The sequence below is a fragment of the Sorex araneus genome, chromosome X (genome assembly GCF_027595985.1).
Source record: "Sorex araneus isolate mSorAra2 chromosome X, mSorAra2.pri, whole genome shotgun sequence".
In the NCBI taxonomy this organism is placed as follows: Eukaryota; Metazoa; Chordata; class Mammalia; order Eulipotyphla; family Soricidae; genus Sorex; species Sorex araneus.
The window spans coordinates 52,016,385-52,035,679 of NC_073313.1; the positions used below are offsets into that span (position 1 = coordinate 52,016,385).

Sequence of the window (19,295 nt, forward strand, 5' to 3'; positions counted from 1 at the left end):
CAAATAAGGTATTATTAAAAGGATTCTTTGATAATATTCTTGGGAATTAGAGGGGAGTTTGAGAGCAGAATAGTAGCTGGTACAAGATATTTTGGGGTTGATTGTGAGGCTCTAATAGGGGAGTTTAATGATGATATTCGAGGATCAATAAAGAGGTTTGGGAAGAAAAAAAAAAGAGGTTTGGGGACGTAGTTGAAGGCTGAGTGCAGAGCCAGGAATAACCCCTGAGCATAGCCACATGTGGTCCAAAATCAAAAACAGAACAACAAAAAATAATAGTTAGGAGTATAGGGATAGTGGTACGGACTGCTGGAAAGTCAACGAAAGGTGTAGTGGTGAGTCCATGGACCATGGTTTAGAGGTAGAGCAGGTGACTGTTGGGATTAATTTGGGGATGCAGGTGGGGTCTCACTGCAAAGATATGAGAAGGTTTGAGGGTATTGAGAATTCTTGGAGAACCATTTGGGGATCAACAGAGTACGGTTAGGATGGTACATGGGGAATGGGTTGGGGGTGGGTCCATGGAGGGTGTTCTGAGTGCATGTTGGGTTTAGGTGGAGGGAGATTTAAAAGTGCTCTTTGGCAGTTTTTTCTTTTTTAGAACTAGGCACATGGGGTGAGGTGCTTGCCTTGCATGTGCAGCTGAGCTAGATTTAATCCCTGTCACCCCATAGGGTCCCCAGATCCCTATCAGGAGTGGTCCCTGATCATACAGCCAGGAGTAAAACCTAAGCACCGCTGGGTGTGGCCCCAAACCCAACAATAACATTAGTTTGAGGACTGATTACAGATGCTCTGGGGTAGTGGAGAGTATTATCACAATTTGGCAGCACATGAAGAAGCAGATTGGATCGATGGATAATAGTTTGAGAATGGAATGCAATTTGGAGGAGGAGGGAAGGCGATTTGCAGGTTGCACTTCAGGGTAAGTGGAGACTCATTGGAGCTCGTGGTTTAGGATGCAGTTGGGGGACGGCATGAAGGACAATTGGTGGGAGATGAGGTGGCAGCTGAGAGCAAGGGGTAAGGGGTCCTGCTAGGGGGGTTTCTGGGGGCGGACTGGGTGAGGGGCGTCTGAGCACGGAGGGGGCGTGGCCTCGCGGAAATTGCAGCCGCCCGAAGAAAGCGTGTGCGCACGCGCCCCCAGCTCGTTAGCTCCAGGCGCTCCCGGGGCAGGAAAATCGAAGACTGGCGCTGGCGCCTGCGCACTTGGTCTCCGGCGCTGCCGTGGTCGCGCCCCGCCTCTCGTCCCCCCACCCCAGGCTCGCGCTCCGCGGCGGAGGTGGCAGTGCCGCTGGGCGCGGACCGACCCGACTTATAGGACGGGGGTGGGGGGGGGCGCCGGTGCACCCCCGCGGCCGGGCTGGCGCGCCTCTCCTAGCGTCCCCGGCCGGCCGTTCCCCCCCGGCCACCAGTCGCGCAGCTGAGCGCGGCCCACGGCGGGGCGCGGAAGGGGAGTGAGCGCGAGCCTGTGGGGGGGAGCCAGGGGGCGAGGGGGGGCAGGCCGCGCCCACCTGCCCTCGCGGTCTACACCGGCCCCGCCTGCACCGCGGGGCGAGAACCCTAGGTGAGTAAAAGCGGCGGTGGAGGAAGGGTGGAGACGGGCAGGGGAGGGCCCCGAAATGCCACCGACCAGGAATGGACCCGACCCGCGCACGCACTGCGACCCCTGACCCCGCGGTCTCCCTCGCGACCATTGCCCGACCTGGCCACAGCGTCTTGAGCCCGCAGATTCCGGTCGGTGTCCATCTCCAACCTCCCGTCTGACCCCTGACCTAGCCATATTCCAGCCTCATGGGGTCCCCCATGTAGGTTTTGTCCCCATCTTTTCAGCTCGGGGCCCACCGTCACTTCTGTGTGCAGGATCCTTGCCAGACCCCAAGTTCTTGCCTGACCCTTTTCCATCTCTGAAGCTCATCTTGCCTGGTCCTGTCAGCGCCTGTCCCCCGACCCCCCCCCATCGCTCCCTGTGTCTGTCCTGGTGCTTCATCTGTCTGTCCTCTAAGCTCTTGTCCAGTCTCTGAGCCTTGGCAAGGTTCATGGTCTGCCCCTTCACCCCAGTCCCATCCAAGTCTTTCCAGATTCCTTGCCTCCCATTTTCTTCCTGCCCCTTACCCTGTGCTCACAACCCTCGGCCTCCTGACTCATGATTAATGGTTCACCGTCTCTACACAGCCCGCCTGCACCCTTCCTGTGCTCTCCCTTATCTTCTCTTAGGCCATTACTGCCCAGACTCCTATTTGCCATCTTTCTCTCTTGGTCTTCTGTTCCTTACCTCCATCCCACATTGCCGTTTTCCCAATCCCTTCGTTTATCTGCCGCCTTGGCTTGTCCCCAGTCATTTTGTCTTCCTACTGTTCTGTCCTAACTCTGACCTGTACCCTGCTCTATTGCACCCTGCTGTCCTCATTTGTCTGTGGCCCTTGTCCTGACTCTCGCACTCTGTCCCATCCGCTGTGCTGTGTCCTGGCTCATTCTCTGCCCCGCCTCTTGACGTCCATCCTACAAAGACTTTGATGTTGTCTTGTTCCTGCACTACTCTTGTGTCTTCTCTGTCCCAGCATTCTATCCCAATCCCACACCTTCGATTGAACCCTTTCCGCGCTTCTCCAAACAGTTCCATCTTCCTTCTTCCTAACACTCACTTTCCATCTCCTCTGTGCCCAGAGTCCTGGCCCCAGACTTGATGATTTCTCTGTTCCCTGTAACATTCATCCCAAATGCTTCTCTTAGCTGTCTGAGCACGAGCAAGCAGCCATGTGGGCCCTGTGCACCTGATGGGGTTTTTGTATGACTTCCCTCCCACCCCCACTCAGCGACCTAATACAGCTTCCATTTAGTGCCCTGCCCCAGGAGGTCTTGGAACTATTTCTACACCCCCAACCCTCCCCAAGTGTGAAAGAACACCCTAAATTATTCATTACTCTCCCGAGAGCCTGTGAGGACAGGGTCATGTTTCCAGCCTTGCTTGCTAGACTAGAGACTACTCGCATGGTGGAGGAAGGGGACTCAGGAACATTCATGAATGTTCTCAGTCACTGGTGTGTGCCTCCAGGGTGTGTGATCCTGACTTTCCTGGCTTGAGAAAAGTCCATTCTGGTCCAGAAGCTTCGGAAGTTGATAGGCATAGAATGGGGGCAGGGGGGTTATCCCACTTATGTCAGCAGTAAGCTGTATGAATCTGGGTACTAAGACTATGCCACCTTTGTGGGGCGGGTTTGTGCATGAGAATCAGAGTCACCAAGGGGCTTGCATCAGGCCTGTCTAGTAGTGACTATAGCAACAATAGTAGTAGGAGGCTCACTTAACTGAATTGTCTTGATTCTGAGGACAGAAGCAGTACATTTGGAGAGCATGGAAGTTATATGTTATTTGGTTCTGTTTTGTGCCAGCATTGCTCAGCAGGACTAGGGAGAGTCTGAATAATGGGCCTCCAGACCCATCTCCTTCCATTTAAAACATTTATCCAAACCTTTGACTAAGAACTCAAGTCTTCCTGCTGTTCCACTCTATTATTTGGTGCCTGAGTTCTGAGAGGAAGCATTTAGCAGGTACACAGTGAAAAATACCAAGTTACCTCAAGGTAATTTGGTTCTGTATTTTACATCCCGAGTAGAGGGAGCTCAGATAATGAGGGATAGGTCTTTCACTCTTTGTAAGCCCAGGGTCTGAAGAGACAGTATAATAGGTAGGATGCTTGTCTTGCATGTGGCCCACCGGGTTCGATGTTCAGCACCACGTAGGGTCCCCTGAGCACCACTGGGTGTGACCCCAAAACCAAAATATATATATATATATGCTCAAATTTATTTCCCTAAGCTCTAGTGGCAAAGGTTGGAATGGGGGGTGCAGGGCCCAGGTGATAATTCAGTGGGTAGGGCTTTTGTCTTCAGTGAGACTGACCCAGGTTCTATACCTGAAGCCCCATATGGCCAGTGCCCTGTGCCCCGCCAGGAATGATTCCTGAGCGCAGAGCCAGGAGTAAATACTGAGCATCAACAGATGTGCCCCCTGCCTATATATATATATATATATATATATATATATATATATATATATATATAATATTTCATTGTTTTCTAATGTGGGCAATCTTTTGGGGGCTGTGGTGAGGGAGGAGAGCACTGGAATAATGTGGGGGCCTTTCAGTTTGTTTGGTTAAAAAACAGATTTCCATGGGGCAGAGAGTTCAGAGGTAAGGATCTTGCCTTGCTTGTGGCTAACCACAGTTAGATCCCTGATACTGCACAGAGTCCCCTGAGCACTGCCAGAAGTGATCCCTAAGTAAACACTGACCACATATGGGTGTGCCCTGCCCAATAAAGAGAAAAAATTTTCAGGGAGATACTGAATTTTAGGGTTTCTTTTCTGAAAAGGGGGAAGTAGGCCAAATACGTTTGAGAAGCTCTTGGTTCTTTTGTCCCTGCAATTTGGCAAGGGTAGAGGGTGGGCCCACATCTGGCAGTGCTCAGGGCTTACTCCTGGCTCTGTGCTCAGGAATCTCTCCTGGTGTGGCTTGGGGGACACAGGTGGTGCCAGGGAGCAAACTGGGATTGGCTCTCTGAACCTCTCTATTCTGTTATCTGTCTGCCCCTGATCCCTGTAATTTGCCTGGTGAATAGAAAGCTGAGATGTACTCAAGTCTCTTCAGTTGCTGTATTTGGATAGTGCAAGTTCAGGTCATTTATCTGAATATATTTGGTTCCTGCATTTTTGATTCTGGGTAGGGAAAAGAGAGACAACGGGAAATTGCTCTCTTTCAGATTTGTCTGGTTTGCTGAATAGGGATGCTTTAGAGGCTGGAGGATACCAGCTCTGTCTCTATTTTTTTCATTTTTGTTTTGTTTTGGGGCCACACCAAGCTGTGCTCAGGGATTACTCCTGGCTCTGTGCTTAGAAATCACTCCTGTCACTCCTGGAAGGATCAGGGGACCATATGGAGTGCCAGTCATCAAGTCATCAAATTTGTGTTGAAAGCTTGCAAAGCAAGCACCTTACCCACTGTACTATCTCTTCGGCCTGCTCATTTTATTTTTGGTTTTCAGTCTCACCCAGCAGTGCTGGGAGAGCCTGTGGTGCCGGGAATCAAACCTGGGCTCCTGCATGCAAAACATGCACTCCAGCCCATTGAGCCTTCTCTCCAATCCAACCAGCTCTGTATTAAACATGGATTTGAGTACATTGAGTTCCTGACTTGGACTTGCAAGAGTTCATGCACGTTCTCTGCAAAACAGAAAACAGCTGTTTCAAATATACCATCGTTTAAGGCTGAGGGATGCTGCCTGTCTCAGAAAAGAGACCTGTGTGCTTCCTGAGTTTACCTTGGCAGGGACACTTGCCATGCCAGTCAGTACGTGTTGAACATTGAGTGCGGGTCAGGCACTGTCCTAGGCAAGCTGGAAACATGTGACATCACACCGGCCTAGGAGGTCTGCTGTTCCCATTGTTCCCATTTTTCAGATAAGAACATTGAGGCAGAAAGCCCTTAAGTGCCTTATCCAAGCAGTGCTACAACTAGTACTAGTAAAGCTCGGTTGGTTGGATCCCAGGTAGCCCCTCAGTGACACCACCAGAGGCTCAGGCTCTAGCTGGGGGCAGGGTGGGAGACACAAGAAAATGGTCATCTCCTAGGCTGTTAAGAGCTATGGACCGGGGCCATGCTAGGCGTAAAGGCCTTTGTCCCTTCTTTCTGCTGTTTGTTACCTGCTTTCCTCTCCCTGACTCCCTGCCCCTTAGCCCACCTCTGTGTGAGTCTATTATTCTTGTTCTGAGCAGTTGTTAATGGCATTAGAAGCATTTCTTTGCACTTTGGGACACTCCTTTTTGTTGTTGTTCTTTTGGGTCACACCCATCAGTGCTCAGGGCTTACTCCTGGCTCTGTGCTCAGGGGATCACCCCTTTTCTTTGTCAGGGGAGGGCACACCTGGCAATGCTCACAGGTTCAGGAATCACTCCTGGCAGTGTTCAGAGGGACTGCAGGGGATAACCCTACCTGCTTTACTGTCGCTCCGGCCCCATCTAATTTGTGACTTTCTTGCCACTTACCTGGGCCTCTCTTGGCTTAGAGCCATCTTTTATTGTTTATAGATGAGGAAACCTCAGCCTTGAGACTTAATCTCTGCTGCCCCCCAGATTCTCTTCTGATCCGTAGTCAGACGCGTTATCCATTGTGCCACTGGCCCCGCACGCAGATTCTCTTGTCCCTCTCAGATGAAAACATTGCAAAGCGTTGCTCTTTTCCAGCAAGAGGCTGGAAAGGTCATGGCTGAGAAGATATCCCCCCCAACCCCCCAGCTGCCCACCTTGTGACTGCCCGCCTCCAGCGGCCCGGGGTGGGTGGTGAAGGGCGGGGGAAGAGGGTGATGAAAAGGCTCTTTGTGTCCCTTGCCAGAAATCTCACACCCAGGAAGAAAGGTGGAGGAGCCCTCAATAGTATGTCTATGGGGAGCTGCTGATTCTCAGTGGGTGGGCCCACCAAGCTAGTGCGAGGGAGCTGGCCTCCCACTGCCCTTTGTGACCCAGCAGGCTGGCCTTGGACTCACGGTCAGCAAACTGTCTGCTCCCAACTCTCTGCAACGGAGTGGAGCGCAGGATGTGTGGCATTGTGGGAAGGCAGAGCCCCGCGCTCAGAGGTTGTTCCGGAGCAATTAGTATTTCGCAGGGCCTCAGAGCAGCCCCCTCATGTCCTGGTCTGACACGGAGCCAGTTCCTGGACTGGAATGAATAGGGGAGGCCCAGGCTGCATGTGAAGAAGCTTGAGCCCCTTTTCAAACCCTCACTTCCTCCGTTGCAGGGGAAGCCTCCGGCTGCCTCCGACCCAGGCCCCAGCCATCCTTGCAGATTCCCCCCACCCCCCTCAGGATCCACATGGACATGAAGAGCTGGGTCGGCACCATCCTCCCAGGTTTGTCAGGAGTGGGGGGGTGGGGAGAGATGGCCCTTCCGGTTTTGTGTTTGGTGGAGGGCGGGGAAGGGGGGGAGCTGGGCTGCTTTCCTCAGGATCCACAGAGATCGAAGGGTTTGGAGACCTGGTCTGTCTCCTTTGGGGAAAGCCCCCTGCTTTGTCCCTGGCCTGAGAAACTGACAAGGAAATTGCCCTCCCAACTACTCCCACCCCTGTTTTTGCTCTGGGAGGAAAGGGTCAGGGCCTCAGGAATGTGGGGTGCGCTGCCAAGAGTCACAGAAGGCCTCCTGTGTGTTTAAGAACGCCCTTGCCCTCCTGCCCCGGCTCCCAGATAAGATCCCTGGGTGGGCAGGGTTTGATCTTGGGGAGGGGGCAGGAGAGGCCCCTCCTTCGCTCTGACCCAGATACCGCTCTCCCTTCCCAGTTCCCTGCTAGGAGCCTGGGCTTGGGGCGGGGAGGTTCTGGCTGTCTCCTGGGTCAGGCTGGACAGCCCAAGAGGACCTATCCCTGAAACTGCTCGTCAGGATGGTGGAGCCCTGGTGGCAGGCAAGCAAGGGTTAAAAGGTATGGGTTGGGCCACTGGCTGGTGGGAGGCGGCCTAGGCGGCTGCTCCCTGCGTGAGTATGTGCCTGTGTGCGGCACTGTCCTGGAGCTGGAGCTGGTCGTGCTGCAGACCACTCTGCCCCAAGCGTCCTGAGCGTCCTGAGCCCCCCCACCGCTCCTCGCTGGCGTTGGTGAGAACCTGGCTGAGGAGGGTCTGGGGCGAACTCGGGTTGCTGCTGAACGGGGGTGGGGGCGGGTTTCAGGGAAGCTAGCTCAGGTTGGGAGGGGGTACGGGGGAGGGAAGCCTTGACTTAGAGGGGCGAAGTCCCAAAAGCTCTAGTCTATTTCCTGGACGCAAACGAGCAATTCAGCAAGGAAGAGTTGCGGCAGAAAAGAAGCTTTGGTTCCCCTGTGCCACTTCCTCTCCCCTCTTCCTTCTCTGTGGGAGTTGCCTCTACCCTCCCTCCGCCACCTGGGGTAGCCCAGCGCCCCCCCTTTCACCCAGGAAAGCCCGGGCTGTTGAGTAACTGCTTCCCGGCACCTGCCTGCCCACCTTCCGGCTGTTTACCTGGAGGGGGGTGGCGGGGTAAGGGGGTGACCAGTCCCAGGCGCTGGGAGTGGGTATTGGCTCTGATGGTGGCAGGATGTAGAAATGGGGTCCCACTGAGGGTGTTGGGGTGCCACCCAGGTGAGGTGTCTTCGTTGTAAACAGTCATTAGGGCTGGCCAGGAATTTTTTTCTCTGTGGTGTCAGAAGGGCAGACTTGAAAAACCTGCTAGGCTCGCCTGGGTGGGGGGGGGCCTGCACTTCTGTGCCCCTCCTGTGTCACTCAGACCACAGGGACACCCAGCAGGGAGATCTAGGGGCTGGCGGGGTGGGGGTGAGATCTCCCTGGATGGCAAATCTGGGGAGGAGGGGCTACCCCAGGTTCAGGGGAAATGTGCAGAGGGCGAGTGAGGCCAGCAGAGGGGGCCATAGGAGGCTTGGGAGCCCAGTGTGGGGGTGTGGGGCGTGGACTTGGGTCTAGGGCTTGCCCAGTGACCCCGTGTGACTCAGTCCTGAGTTATGTCCCCCGAGGTGAGACTGACAGGGTGGAGTCGGGGTTCCCGGACCCCGTGTGTTGACATCCAGGTGTTATGAACTTAGGTTCGAGAGATAGCAGGGTAGGATGGGGGAACCAAGTGATAGTGGGGAGTGGGCCCCTCATGCAGGACTTAGGGTTCTTTCGGGCAGTTGAAGAAGGCTGAAGGGATCCCTGGGAAAATTCTTTAAACCCAAATGTGGTCGGGTGGAAGATGCCCCAGGAGTCAGGGTGCAGGGGGTGCTGAGCTGGGCCCTCAAGGCTACTCCGCCATCCCAGGCAGCCAGGGATGCCAGCTGCTTATTGGTGTGCACCAAAGCTGTCGAGATGGCCCCTGATGTGGAGGCAGGCAGGAGGGAGGACTGCCAAGAAGCGGGGCACCACACTGTCAGCTGACTGGTACCAGCCCCACAAAGTGTCATCAGTGGGGAAGGGACTGGGACCCCATCTCCTCAGTGGCCTGACTCCATGACTGCCAGAGTGTGACCATCTGGGGATGGGATCTCGGCGACCTCAGGAGGTCCCAGTCACTTGCGCCTGGATGGCCGGCAGGCCAGGTGGTAGGAGGTGATGTCAGCAGACTGCCCAGCTGGAGACCCAGCAGGATGTGGGAGGGAGCGAGGGAGTGAACCAAGTCCAGGGCAGGGGCCCAGGGCAGGACTGGCAGCCAGCCACGGCCAGCTCCAGGGCCAGTTGGGGCATCGGGGCACAGAAGGAGGCAGGCACAGGCAGCTGGGAAACTGAGGTGAGTCTCAGCTCGGCTTTGTGTGGCTTGGTTTGCCTCGACTCACAGGTACAGCACAGTGATTTCCCGCTGCTGCCCACAGAACAGGCAGCCCAGGACCAGGCACATGCCCCCTGCCACTGCAGGGTGGGGAGGGAGTGTGGATGGACAGGGGGAGCAGAACCCCTTGGAGCTCGGTCCCATCCCCGGCTCGACTATTTAGCCAATTTGGGTTCACTTGTTCACTTGTTCACGATGTCAGTGGGCATCGTGGGGCCCTGGCCACATACTAAGGGTCTCTAAGTGCTGGAGCCACAGATGTCAGTGGGACCAATGCTTCAGGTGCTCATGGATGTTCCCAGGAGGCATAGTCACTGGGCCGCCACTGTGGGGGGCCACCTCTGGAAGTGATTTGGAAGCCCTCGGATGGAAGTGAGCCAATGCTGGAGTGGGGAGGAGAGGTCAGGAGCGCACCAGGGCATAGCCACATGGGTGCTAGTGAGGACTTGAGATGCTGAGAGGGAGAATGGAACAAGTGGCTGGGGCTGCATGCTGGTGAGCAACATGGTAGTAACATCAGTGGTGCATAGTACAGTGGGTAGGGCACTAGCCTTGCATGCAACTGACCTGGGTTCAATCCCTGGTACCCCATATGGTTTGTTGAGCCCTTCCAGGAGTGATCCCTAAGTACAGAGCAAAGAGTAAGCCTTGGTACACAGCCAGGGGTGGCCCCCAAAAAAACAAAACAAATACTTAGGGTGGTTGTGGGAATTAAATGGGGCATAGAAGCCACTGCTAGAGACCCAGGGACACTCACTAAATACCGTTGTTGTCACTGATGGTTGAATCTGTACCTTTCACTCTCTCCCCAGGCCAGACTCCTGACTGTGGCCTATGGGCCGCTGAGAAGGCTTTGTAAGTCCTCTCTGCTCCCCATTTGCTGTGTTCCCACTCAATGGGAAGGGAACCAAGGTATTGGGACCGTGTGGGTCCAGACACTATTAGCAATCCTCCAAGGGGGTGGGGGTGTGGAAGTGCGGGGGGGGTCTCACGATATGCTTCTTTCATGGCTCCTTTATCTCGCTGCCAGGCCTGGTCCAGCCATCAGCTCCAGCCATTTGCAAGCACCAGGATGGAAGTCAAAGGTCAGCTGATCAGCTCTCCTACCTTCAACGCCCCAGGTCGGTGGCTGCCCTCCTCCACCCCACTCTGAGTCACCCCCACCGCCTTGGGAATGGCTGCTCCCTGGCCCTGCAGCTGCCCTGGCTGTGTATTGATCCCCGCTCCTTCTGTGCCTAGCCACCCTGTTTGGAGATGCCGTACCCCAGGTGAAGTCAGAGCGGCTGCGGGGGCTGCTCGACCGGCAGCGGGCCCTGCAGGAGGCCCTGAGCCTGAAACTACAGGAACTCCGCAAAGTGTGTCTCCAGGAGGCGGTAAGGGTCTGGTTCCAGGACTATTGTGGGCTTAGGGGAAGTGAGGAGCCAGGCCACCCCCCAGATAGGCTCTCAGCCATTCTCCTGAACTGCACACTCCCTAGGTTCAGCTTAGAGGGCTGGAGAAATAGTAGAGCGGATAAGCGGCTTGTCTTACACACAGCTGACCCAGGCTGGTTTGATCCTCAGCATCCCCTATGATCTCCTGAACACCACCAGGAGAGATCCCTGAGCGCAGAGCCCGGAGTTAGCCCTGGGTACGATCAAGTTTGCTGCCCCTCCCCCGGTTAAGTTTAGCTCAGAGCACTGAGGATCAATTAGAGTAGTGAAGGTCAAGCAACCTTTGGAAAGCCACAGTAATCTCAAAAGCAAAGAGTCGATTCCAGGGACTAGAGATAGTACAGCAGGTAAGGCACTTGCCTCACATGCAGACGACCAGGGTTCTATCTCTGGCATCCCATATGGTCCCCCAAGCACCACCACGAATGATTCCTGAATGCAGAACCAGGAGTAAGTTCTGAGCATTACTGGGTGTGTCCCCCCCAAGTTTTCTTTTCTTTTTGGGTCACACCTGGCGATGCACAGGGGTTACTCCTGGCTTTGCACTCAGGAATTACTCCTGGCGGTGCTCAGGGGACCATATGGGATGCTGGGAATCAAACCCGGGTTGGCCGCGTGCAAGGCAAATGCTGTGCTATCGCTCCAGCCCCTGTTTTTTTTTTTAAAGATGGTTCCAGAATTTGGTGGCAGAATTTGACCTGAACCAACATTGTGGGGGCTGGGGAGTGATGTATCCTTTTGAGTTCCCAACAAATCCTTGGTCATCTCCAACCCCGGCAGGAGCTGACTGGCCAGCTGCCCCCAGAATGCCCACTGGAGCCTGGTGAGCGACCCCAGCTGGTCCGCAGGCGGCTACCAGCAGCCCGAGCATACCCTCCCCCGCACCCCAACACAGCACATCACTCCTTGTGCCCTGCTGAGGTGAGCAGATTGGTGGGGAGAAAAAAAGGGGAGTTGGACAGGTATGGGGGGGAAGCATCGGGTCCAAGGCTGTTGGAGTGGATGTCACTCACTCTGAGTGCAGGGCTGGCCCACCTGTGTCAGCAACTCTGACTTCGGCATGGGGACAGCTCATGACCAGCTCTGGCCCAGGCACTGGCCCCCGCTGAGTGTGGCTTATTCTCCTTCCTGTGGAAATTGTACCTTGGATTGAGCTAACGTGCTGGACTGGGGAGGAGGCCGGTTCCCAACTAGGCGAATGCGCCAGTCCCCTTCAGGAGACTGAATAAGCCCCACCCCAAATCAAGAGAGGCACCGTCACCAGTGGGAATCAGCCCCCTACCACACACTCAAGGCTGATTCCTGCAAAGCGCAGGCCCTGCTGCAGTGTACACAGGCTCTGCCGTGGCCTGTCCACAGTGCTCGGTCACTTCTAACTCTTGCTTCCATCCTGTCCTTGGGCTGGGACCCCCACAGGAGCTGGCTCTCGAGGCACTGGAGCGCGAGGTGTCTGTGCAGCAGCAGATTGCAGCCGCGGCCCGCCGCCTGGCGTTGGCCCCGGAGCTGAGTGCTGAGCAGCGGCGGCGGCGGCGGCAGGTCCAGGCAGATGCTTTGCGGAGGCTGCACGAGCTAGAGGAGCAGCTGGGGGACTTCCGGGCCCGCCTGGGTCTCCCAGTGCTGCCGCCACCACCCCAGCCACTACCCCTGGCCACAGGGGGAGGCATCGCCTCGGGGGTCTGCCTGGGGACACGCCTCGCTCAGCTCAGCCAAGGTGAGCCTGGCCCAGCATCCCATGGGCCAGTGACAGGGAGCAGGGAGCATGGACATCCATGCCTGGAGCGGGAAACAGCCAGTGAGAAGCGGGAGGTAGGTGGGCTTTACGGGACCCGCCAGTGAGGAGAGTTGGGAGAAGCTGGCTCCATGGGCAGGGGAGGCCATTGGCCAGTGAGGGGAGGCACAAACCTCCCCGGGTCTTGGATTCAGGTAAAGGTGCATTCTGGTTGGGGGTGGGGAGAGCAGAGTGGGGAGACCCTGGGCAGCGGCGGAAGGCGAAGGGGACGGCAGCCATGCTTGGCACTGATGGGCAGGGCTCTCCCCCTTCTCACCTGTAGAGGACGTAGTTCTGCACTCGGAGAGCAGCTCCCTCTCAGAGTCTGGGGCCAGCCATGATAATGGTGAGGTTCTATCCCCCAAACCCTCCCGTCCTTCCTGCCCTACCCACCCCTCCCTTTTCAGCCCCCTCCTTAGCCACACCCCCAGCTTCTCTGCTCCAATGCCAGGGCCCACCTCTTCCCTTGGCCCCCCAGCACCCTGTCCCACCAGGCCTCTCTGGTCGCTGCCCTTTACTTTCCTTGCGGCCAGAGGGGCTGCCTCTCCATGCATTCCCCCCATTTCCCCTGCCACCCAGAAGAGCCCCGTGGCTGCTTCCCTCTGGGTGAGCGCCCCTCGCCACCCAAGGCCTGGGACCAGCTGCGAGCAGTATCTGGGGGCAGCCCTGAGCGCCGAACCCCATGGAAACCACCCCCATCCGATCTTTATGGTGATCTGAAGAGCCGGCGGAACTCTGTGGCCAGCCCCACCAGGTGAGAATGCGCCCCTTCATCCTTTCCCAGGAGTGGGATCCTGTGCTTGGGCCGGCCGGAGGGCCAGCTGCTACCCGTGCCCACTCACCCCACACCGGCCCGGACCTGCCTGTTCTCTTGCCTAGCCCCACGCGCTCGCTGCCTCGGAGTGCCTCCAGTTTTGAAGGGCGAAGTGTACCTGCTACCCCAGTCCTCACCCGGGGCGCAGGCCCCCAGCTCTGCAAGTAAGGAACCTGTGCAGGTGGGCTTAAGGGACCTGAGGTGGGAGCTGTCCATCCTAGCTGGGAGACCTGAAGGAAGAGCAGCGTCCAGTGCTGGGGGGACTGGGCTTGGAGAGGTGAATAGGGGCTGTACTGGAGGAGGGGGCAGAATTCAGTACAGAAGCTCCCAAGTTTGGGTCTCGACATTATTTTTCCTTTTGGGGCCACACCCAGTAGTACTCAGGGCTTACTCCTGGCTCTGCACTCAGGAACTCAGATTGTAGAGATCACTCCTGGGAGTACACAGGGGACACATGGGATGCCGAGGACCAAACCCAGGCTGACCATGTGCAAGCCTTACTCACTGTATTATTGCTCCAGCACTGAGTCTTGTCTTTTCCAGTGTATTTTGGTTTGGTGGTTGTTACTTTGGGGCCACACCAAGCAGTGCTTAGGACCATGAGATGCCAGAGATGGCGTGCAGGCCTTCTACAAACAATGCATGTACTCAGCCCCTGGAGCTCCCTCCTTGGCCCTTAGGGACAAGAATGCTTTTGGGACAATCATTTCCCATCTCTGAATCTGGCACATTGAGAAGGGGACATAATTTCACCTGCCTCTGAAAGCTGTGGTATGCAGCCGAGTTCTATTTTCCTGCACTGGGTCTCCTGCTTGCTAGGAATTAGTGACTTACATGAGAGCATGGGAACAACTCACTTTTTTTGTTTTGATTTTGGGCGCCACACCAGGCAATGCTCAGGGTTGACTCCTGGCTGTGTTCAGGAACTCCTGGTGCGCTTGCGAGACCATATGGGATCAAGCCTAGGTCGATTGCATGCAAGGCAAGCATCCTACCTGCTTGTACTATATTTCAGGCCCAGAAACTCATTTCTTTTTTTTTTTTTACTTTTTTGGTCACACTCAGCGATACCCATGGTTTCTCCTGGCTATATACTCAGGAATCACTCCTGGCAATTTTCAGAGGACCACATGGGGTGCTGGGGATCGAACTTGGGTTGGCTGTGTGCAAGTACTGCCCACTGTACTGTCACTCTGGCCCCCACAACTCATTTCTTTACCACAGTCACCCTATGAGATGGCTGCTGAGGCTGTTCCCATTTTATAGAAACAAGAAACTGAGGTACAAACAGGTGAAGGAACTTGCTGCTAAACCAAAGACCTGGTATTTGGACCCAGGTGAATGTGAGTCTAGTCTGTGCTGGTCAGAACTACTAGACTAGACCAGGCCTTCTTCAACTTTTTCTATTCATGATAGTTTCGTTTTCTTGGAGGCAGTGTTTCTGCCACACACCCAGGTGTGCTAAGGGCTTCCTCCTGGCTCAGGGATCACTCCTGGTTGGACTCAGGGAAAACAGTGGGGTCCTGGGGCTCAAACCCAGATCGGCCATGTACTAGATAATTGTCTTACTCCCTTGTAATATTTCTCTAGCTCTTCCTCATCACCCTTTTCCACCCAAGACTCTTTTATTATTTTTTGGCCAACCCCAGTGATGCTCAGGTGTTAGTCTTGACTCTGTGATCAAGAATCACTCCAGGAGGGGGTTGGAGTGATAGCACAGCAGGTAGGGCATCTGCCTTGCATGTGGCCGACCCGGGTTCGATTCCCAGCATCCCATATGGTCCCCTGAGCACTGCCAGGAGTAATTCCTGAGTGCAGAGCCAGGAGTAACCCCTGAGCATCGCCAGGTGTGACCCAAAAAGCAAAAAAAAAAAAAGAATCACTCCGGGAATCGAACCCAGGTCAACCTCATGCAAAGTGAGCAGCCTACCTGCTGTACTATGTCCAGTCCTCACAGAAGACATTTTAATAAAACTCTGGGTATGTAGAGACAGCCAATATACAAATCAAACATTTACTGACAATGCACTATAAAGAAATTAATTTAAATAATGTTTTCAGGAGTTACAGTTGAAGAAGCTAGGGGATGAGGGATGATAAAAGTAAAATTAAATTTAATAAAAAACTGGGGCTGGAGCAATAGCACAGTGGGTAGGGCATTTGCCTTGCACGCGGCCAACCCGGGTTCGAATCCCAGCATCCCATATGGTCCCCCGAGCACCGCCAGGAGTAATTCCTGAGTGCATGAACCAGGAGTGACCCCTGTGCATCGCTGGGTGTGACCCAAAAAAAAAACAAAAAAAATTTAATAAAAAACTAGAGGGAGAGAGAGAGAGAGAGAGAGAGAGAGAGAGAGAGAGAGAGAGAGAGAGAGAGAGAGAGAGAGAAATCCTCAGCACCATTTACCATTTATGGTCCCAGAGCACAACAAGGGTCACACCTGAGCACCTCCCAGAATGATCCAAATACCCCAGGCCCCCCAAAAAAGGGGGAAAAAAGCTAAGTTCTAGAACTTCTTAAACAAGGCCCAAATGATTCCATTTTTCAAGAGGCAGAGCCTTGCCTCCTGTGACTTGTGGCTCTTGGCATCAAAGTTTGGGGTGGCTCCTCGTCCCCACATGGAGAAGGAGGAGAGCCAGGGGAAGTACCCCCGCAGAGGATGAGGGGACGGTCACACCTCTCCAGCGTTTCCTCTCCTGTCTCTCTGGGAAGGAGCAGCCTTAGGAACCCTGTGCATTTTCAGTGCTGGCCCCCAAGTCCGCAACAGAATCACAGCTTTACAGAATGACTTGAAGGAGCAATAGTAGAGTGGGCAGGGTGTTTTCCTTGTACACTGCCAACCTGGGTTCGATCCCTGGCACCCTCAAGCGCCATCAGGAGTAATTCCTGAGTGCCGAACCTGGAGTAAGTGCCGAGCATCACCAGGTCTGGGCACTAAAATAAGCTAAAACCATCACTTGGAGGCCGCCTCTCTACCCCCAGCAGGTGCACACTCTGGAACGGGGTGGAGGGTGACTGCCAGACCCTGCCCTCACCATTCCTCTACCCGGTCTGTACCCTTAGACCCGAAGGCCTCCATTCTCGCCAGTGGTCTGGCAGCCAGGACTCCCAGATGGGCTTCCCTCGGGTGGACCCTGCCTCGGACCGCGCCTCACACTTTGCAGCTCGGACTCGTCGCAGCAACAGCTCTGAAGCCCTGCTGGTGGACCGGGCCGCTGGGGGGGGAGCTGGCTCCCCACCCGCACCTCTGGTGCCCCCTGCTGCTGGCCCCCCTGTCTGCAAGAGCAGTGAGGTGCTGTATGAGCGCCCCCAACCAATCCCTGCCTTCTCCTCCCGCACAGCTGGTCCCCCGGACCCTCCCCGGGCAGCCCGGCCTAGCTCTGCTGCTCCCGCCTCCCGCGCGGTCCCCCGGCTCCCCCCTGTGTGTGGGGACTTCCTCTTGGACTATGCCCTGGAGCGGGGCCTGCCCCGGGGTGCCAGTGGTGGCGCCAGTGGCGCTGCTGGCTGGGGGGAGTTGCTGCCTGCAAGTGAGGTCCCAGGACCCCTCTCCCGCCGGGATGGGTTCCTTGCCATGCTCCCAGGCCCCCCACCAGTCTATGCTGCTGACAGCAGCAGCCCCCTCCTCCGCAGCAAGGACCCCCACTCCCGGGCCCCCCGCCCCAAGCCCTGCGGCCTGCCCCTGGAGGCTGCTGAGGGTCTCGAGGTGTACCCCAACTCTCTGCTGTGGATGGCACCCCATGCCCGCATCCCCCCAGCTGCGGAGCGCAGTGGCCACAAGAACCTTGCCTTGGAGGGGCTGCGGGACTGGTACATCCGGAACTCGGGCGTGGCCGTAGGGCCCCAGCGCCGTCCTGTGCTCCCCCACATGGGCTCACAGCACCCACCCTTCCTCCACGCCCGCTGCTATGAGGTGGGCCCGGCGCTGTATGGGGCCCCCAGCCAGGCACCGCTTCCGCACTCAAGGAGTTTCACAGCACCCCCTGTCTCTGGCAGGTATGGGGGGTGCTTTTACTGATGGGGAGGGGGCTCTGGAGGCTGATGGCAAGTGGGGGTCCGGGCCAGGGAGCAGTAAATGCCATAGCAGAGGACTCGGAGCCTGAGGGAGCGCTCTATCACCATTGGTTGATGGGCTTGGGCTGGAGGGTGGGGGCGACTAGAGAAAAGTTCGGGTGCATGTGGTGGGAGAATGAGCCTGGAGACCAGGGTGCTGGGGGAGCAGGGCCCACTGTGCCCCTTGCCTTTCTCTTCCTCCTCCCTGTGTCCTTGGCTTGTGGGCCTTGAGCTGTCCTTTACCTGCCTCTGCCTCTTTAATGAGCCTCTTCTTTCTCTCCCTCTCTCCCCCTCTCTCCCCTTCTCTCTCCCTCTCTCTCCCTGTCTCTGTGTGTGTCCTGCCCATCTTACCTTGTCCTGTCTTCCCACCTGACCCTCCGGATTCCTGCTACCACTTCTAAAAGATACTACGCGGACTTCTTGTATCCCCCGGAGTTGAGCGCTCGTTTAAGTGATCTGACGCTAGAGGGGGAGCAGTCCTCCAGTTCTGACCCCCAGACCCCAGGCACGTTGGTCTGACTCCTTTGGCTCAGCCTCTCCTGCTCCTGGCCCTGTGCTCAGTCTGAGGAACACACAACTGACCTCGCCGAGCACTGGGGAGAGGGGTTGGTAGCTCTCAGTCCTCACGGGGGTGCCAAGCTGATCTTCCCAGACCCTTGGCCCCCCTTGGGCCCATGAAGGGGGACCCTGTTTCTGACATCCCAATTCTCCTCAGTGTGCTGGGGACAGGGGCCTCTCGGCCTCCTTGAAAATTAAGGTGGGGGATGCTGTCATGGGGATGCCAAGCCCCTCCTTCCATTTCTGTTTACAGTTGTGATTTAGATATTCACTGTCTTTCCCACACACCCCAACACTAGAAGTTTTATAAAAGGGAAACTGTGAACTTTTGCTAGTTGGGTTCATTCCTATTCCCCGTACCCAGCCTTTTCTGTTCAGGATTCTCCCCACCCTGAAACGGACCACATAGGACCCCTCTTCCCTGGGGCCCGGGCAAGGGCAGCCAAGACACTGGTGCACAGAACTTCCTGCTACCCCCGCCCCCAACCAGGCCCGTTTTTAGAGAGGTGAGCTCTCTGTCCACAGGTGGAAAAACTGAAGTCTGGGGGGGCGGGTTCGTTTCCCCACCCTGTCCCTGTTCGTGCCCATTGCCTTTGCCCACAGGGCGAAATGGTCTAGCCTTTAGTGGCAGCCTCTGCCCTGACCTTCCACAATCAGGAGGACCAAAGGGCAGAGCCATGGGCTGTGCCCTCCTGAGACACTGTGGCAGTGGAACCTGGTGTCTTGTAGATACGTGAGCCTCAGGTGACGTGTGCCCACATTCCACGTCCCAACTTCCTCGGCTTTCCTTCCAGCCGTCACTTTTTTTTCAAGAAATCCACATGGGCTGTGTTTTCTATGATAACCTGTCTGTGACTTTCTGGACCCGGGGGTCCTCCTCCCCCTTCTCCCTGGTGTTCAACTTTTCTTTTTTGTACCAATGGATTGGGTCCCAGGACACTGCTCACACTGGAGGGGATTTCTATAATAAATGTGTAAACTGAACCCATGTGTCACTCCTCTCTGCTTCACCTCTGGCCCCCACCCCACCCTGTCATTTTTGCAGGAAAATATGATTGTGCATAGTGGAAGTAGCCTGGGCTGTTCCCCATTTCAGCTTTCCTCACTTTATGATGGGTGGGGGATGGGGGGTAACTTCCCTGCCTGGGTGCACTCAGATTCCCAGCCAATGCTTTATTGGGGACCCATAACAATGCTGTCTGGAATGAGGAAAATGCTCCATACAGATAACTACCTTGTGCGTTCCTGCTGCTACAGAGGTAAGAAGTTTGAGGAACGGACTGAGAGATGATTTCATCAGCTTACCTGGTAGAGACTCAGGCCAGGGGAATCCCTAGCACAAGTGGAAGGCATAATGCAT

General features: G+C 55.8%; 1 protein-coding gene across 3 annotated transcripts; it reads left to right on the plus strand.

The window, feature by feature from the left end:
- Window positions 1–1,177: 1,177 nt before the first annotated feature.
- CCDC120 (coiled-coil domain containing 120) lies at window positions 1,178–18,913 on the plus strand. 3 transcript variants are annotated; one of them, XM_055122857.1, is made up of 12 exons: window positions 1,178–1,567; window positions 6,794–6,904; window positions 10,125–10,224; window positions 10,343–10,433; window positions 10,552–10,685; window positions 11,526–11,666; window positions 12,162–12,456; window positions 12,797–12,859; window positions 13,093–13,267; window positions 13,393–13,491; window positions 16,391–17,320; window positions 17,782–18,913. In XM_055122857.1, the coding sequence occupies exons 4-12, from the start codon at window positions 10,385–10,387 to the stop codon at window positions 17,894–17,896; spliced, it is 2,001 nt and encodes a 666-aa protein (XP_054978832.1). In that variant the 5' UTR covers window positions 1,178–1,567; window positions 6,794–6,904; window positions 10,125–10,224; window positions 10,343–10,384; the 3' UTR covers window positions 17,897–18,913. The 3 variants fall into 3 exon arrangements, with proteins under 3 accessions (XP_054978832.1, XP_054978833.1, XP_004606501.1); XM_055122858.1 differs by having other exon boundaries at window positions 13,096–13,267; XM_004606444.3 differs by lacking the exons at window positions 1,178–1,567; window positions 6,794–6,904 and adding an exon at window positions 7,358–7,468.
- Window positions 18,914–19,295: the final 382 nt, after the last annotated feature.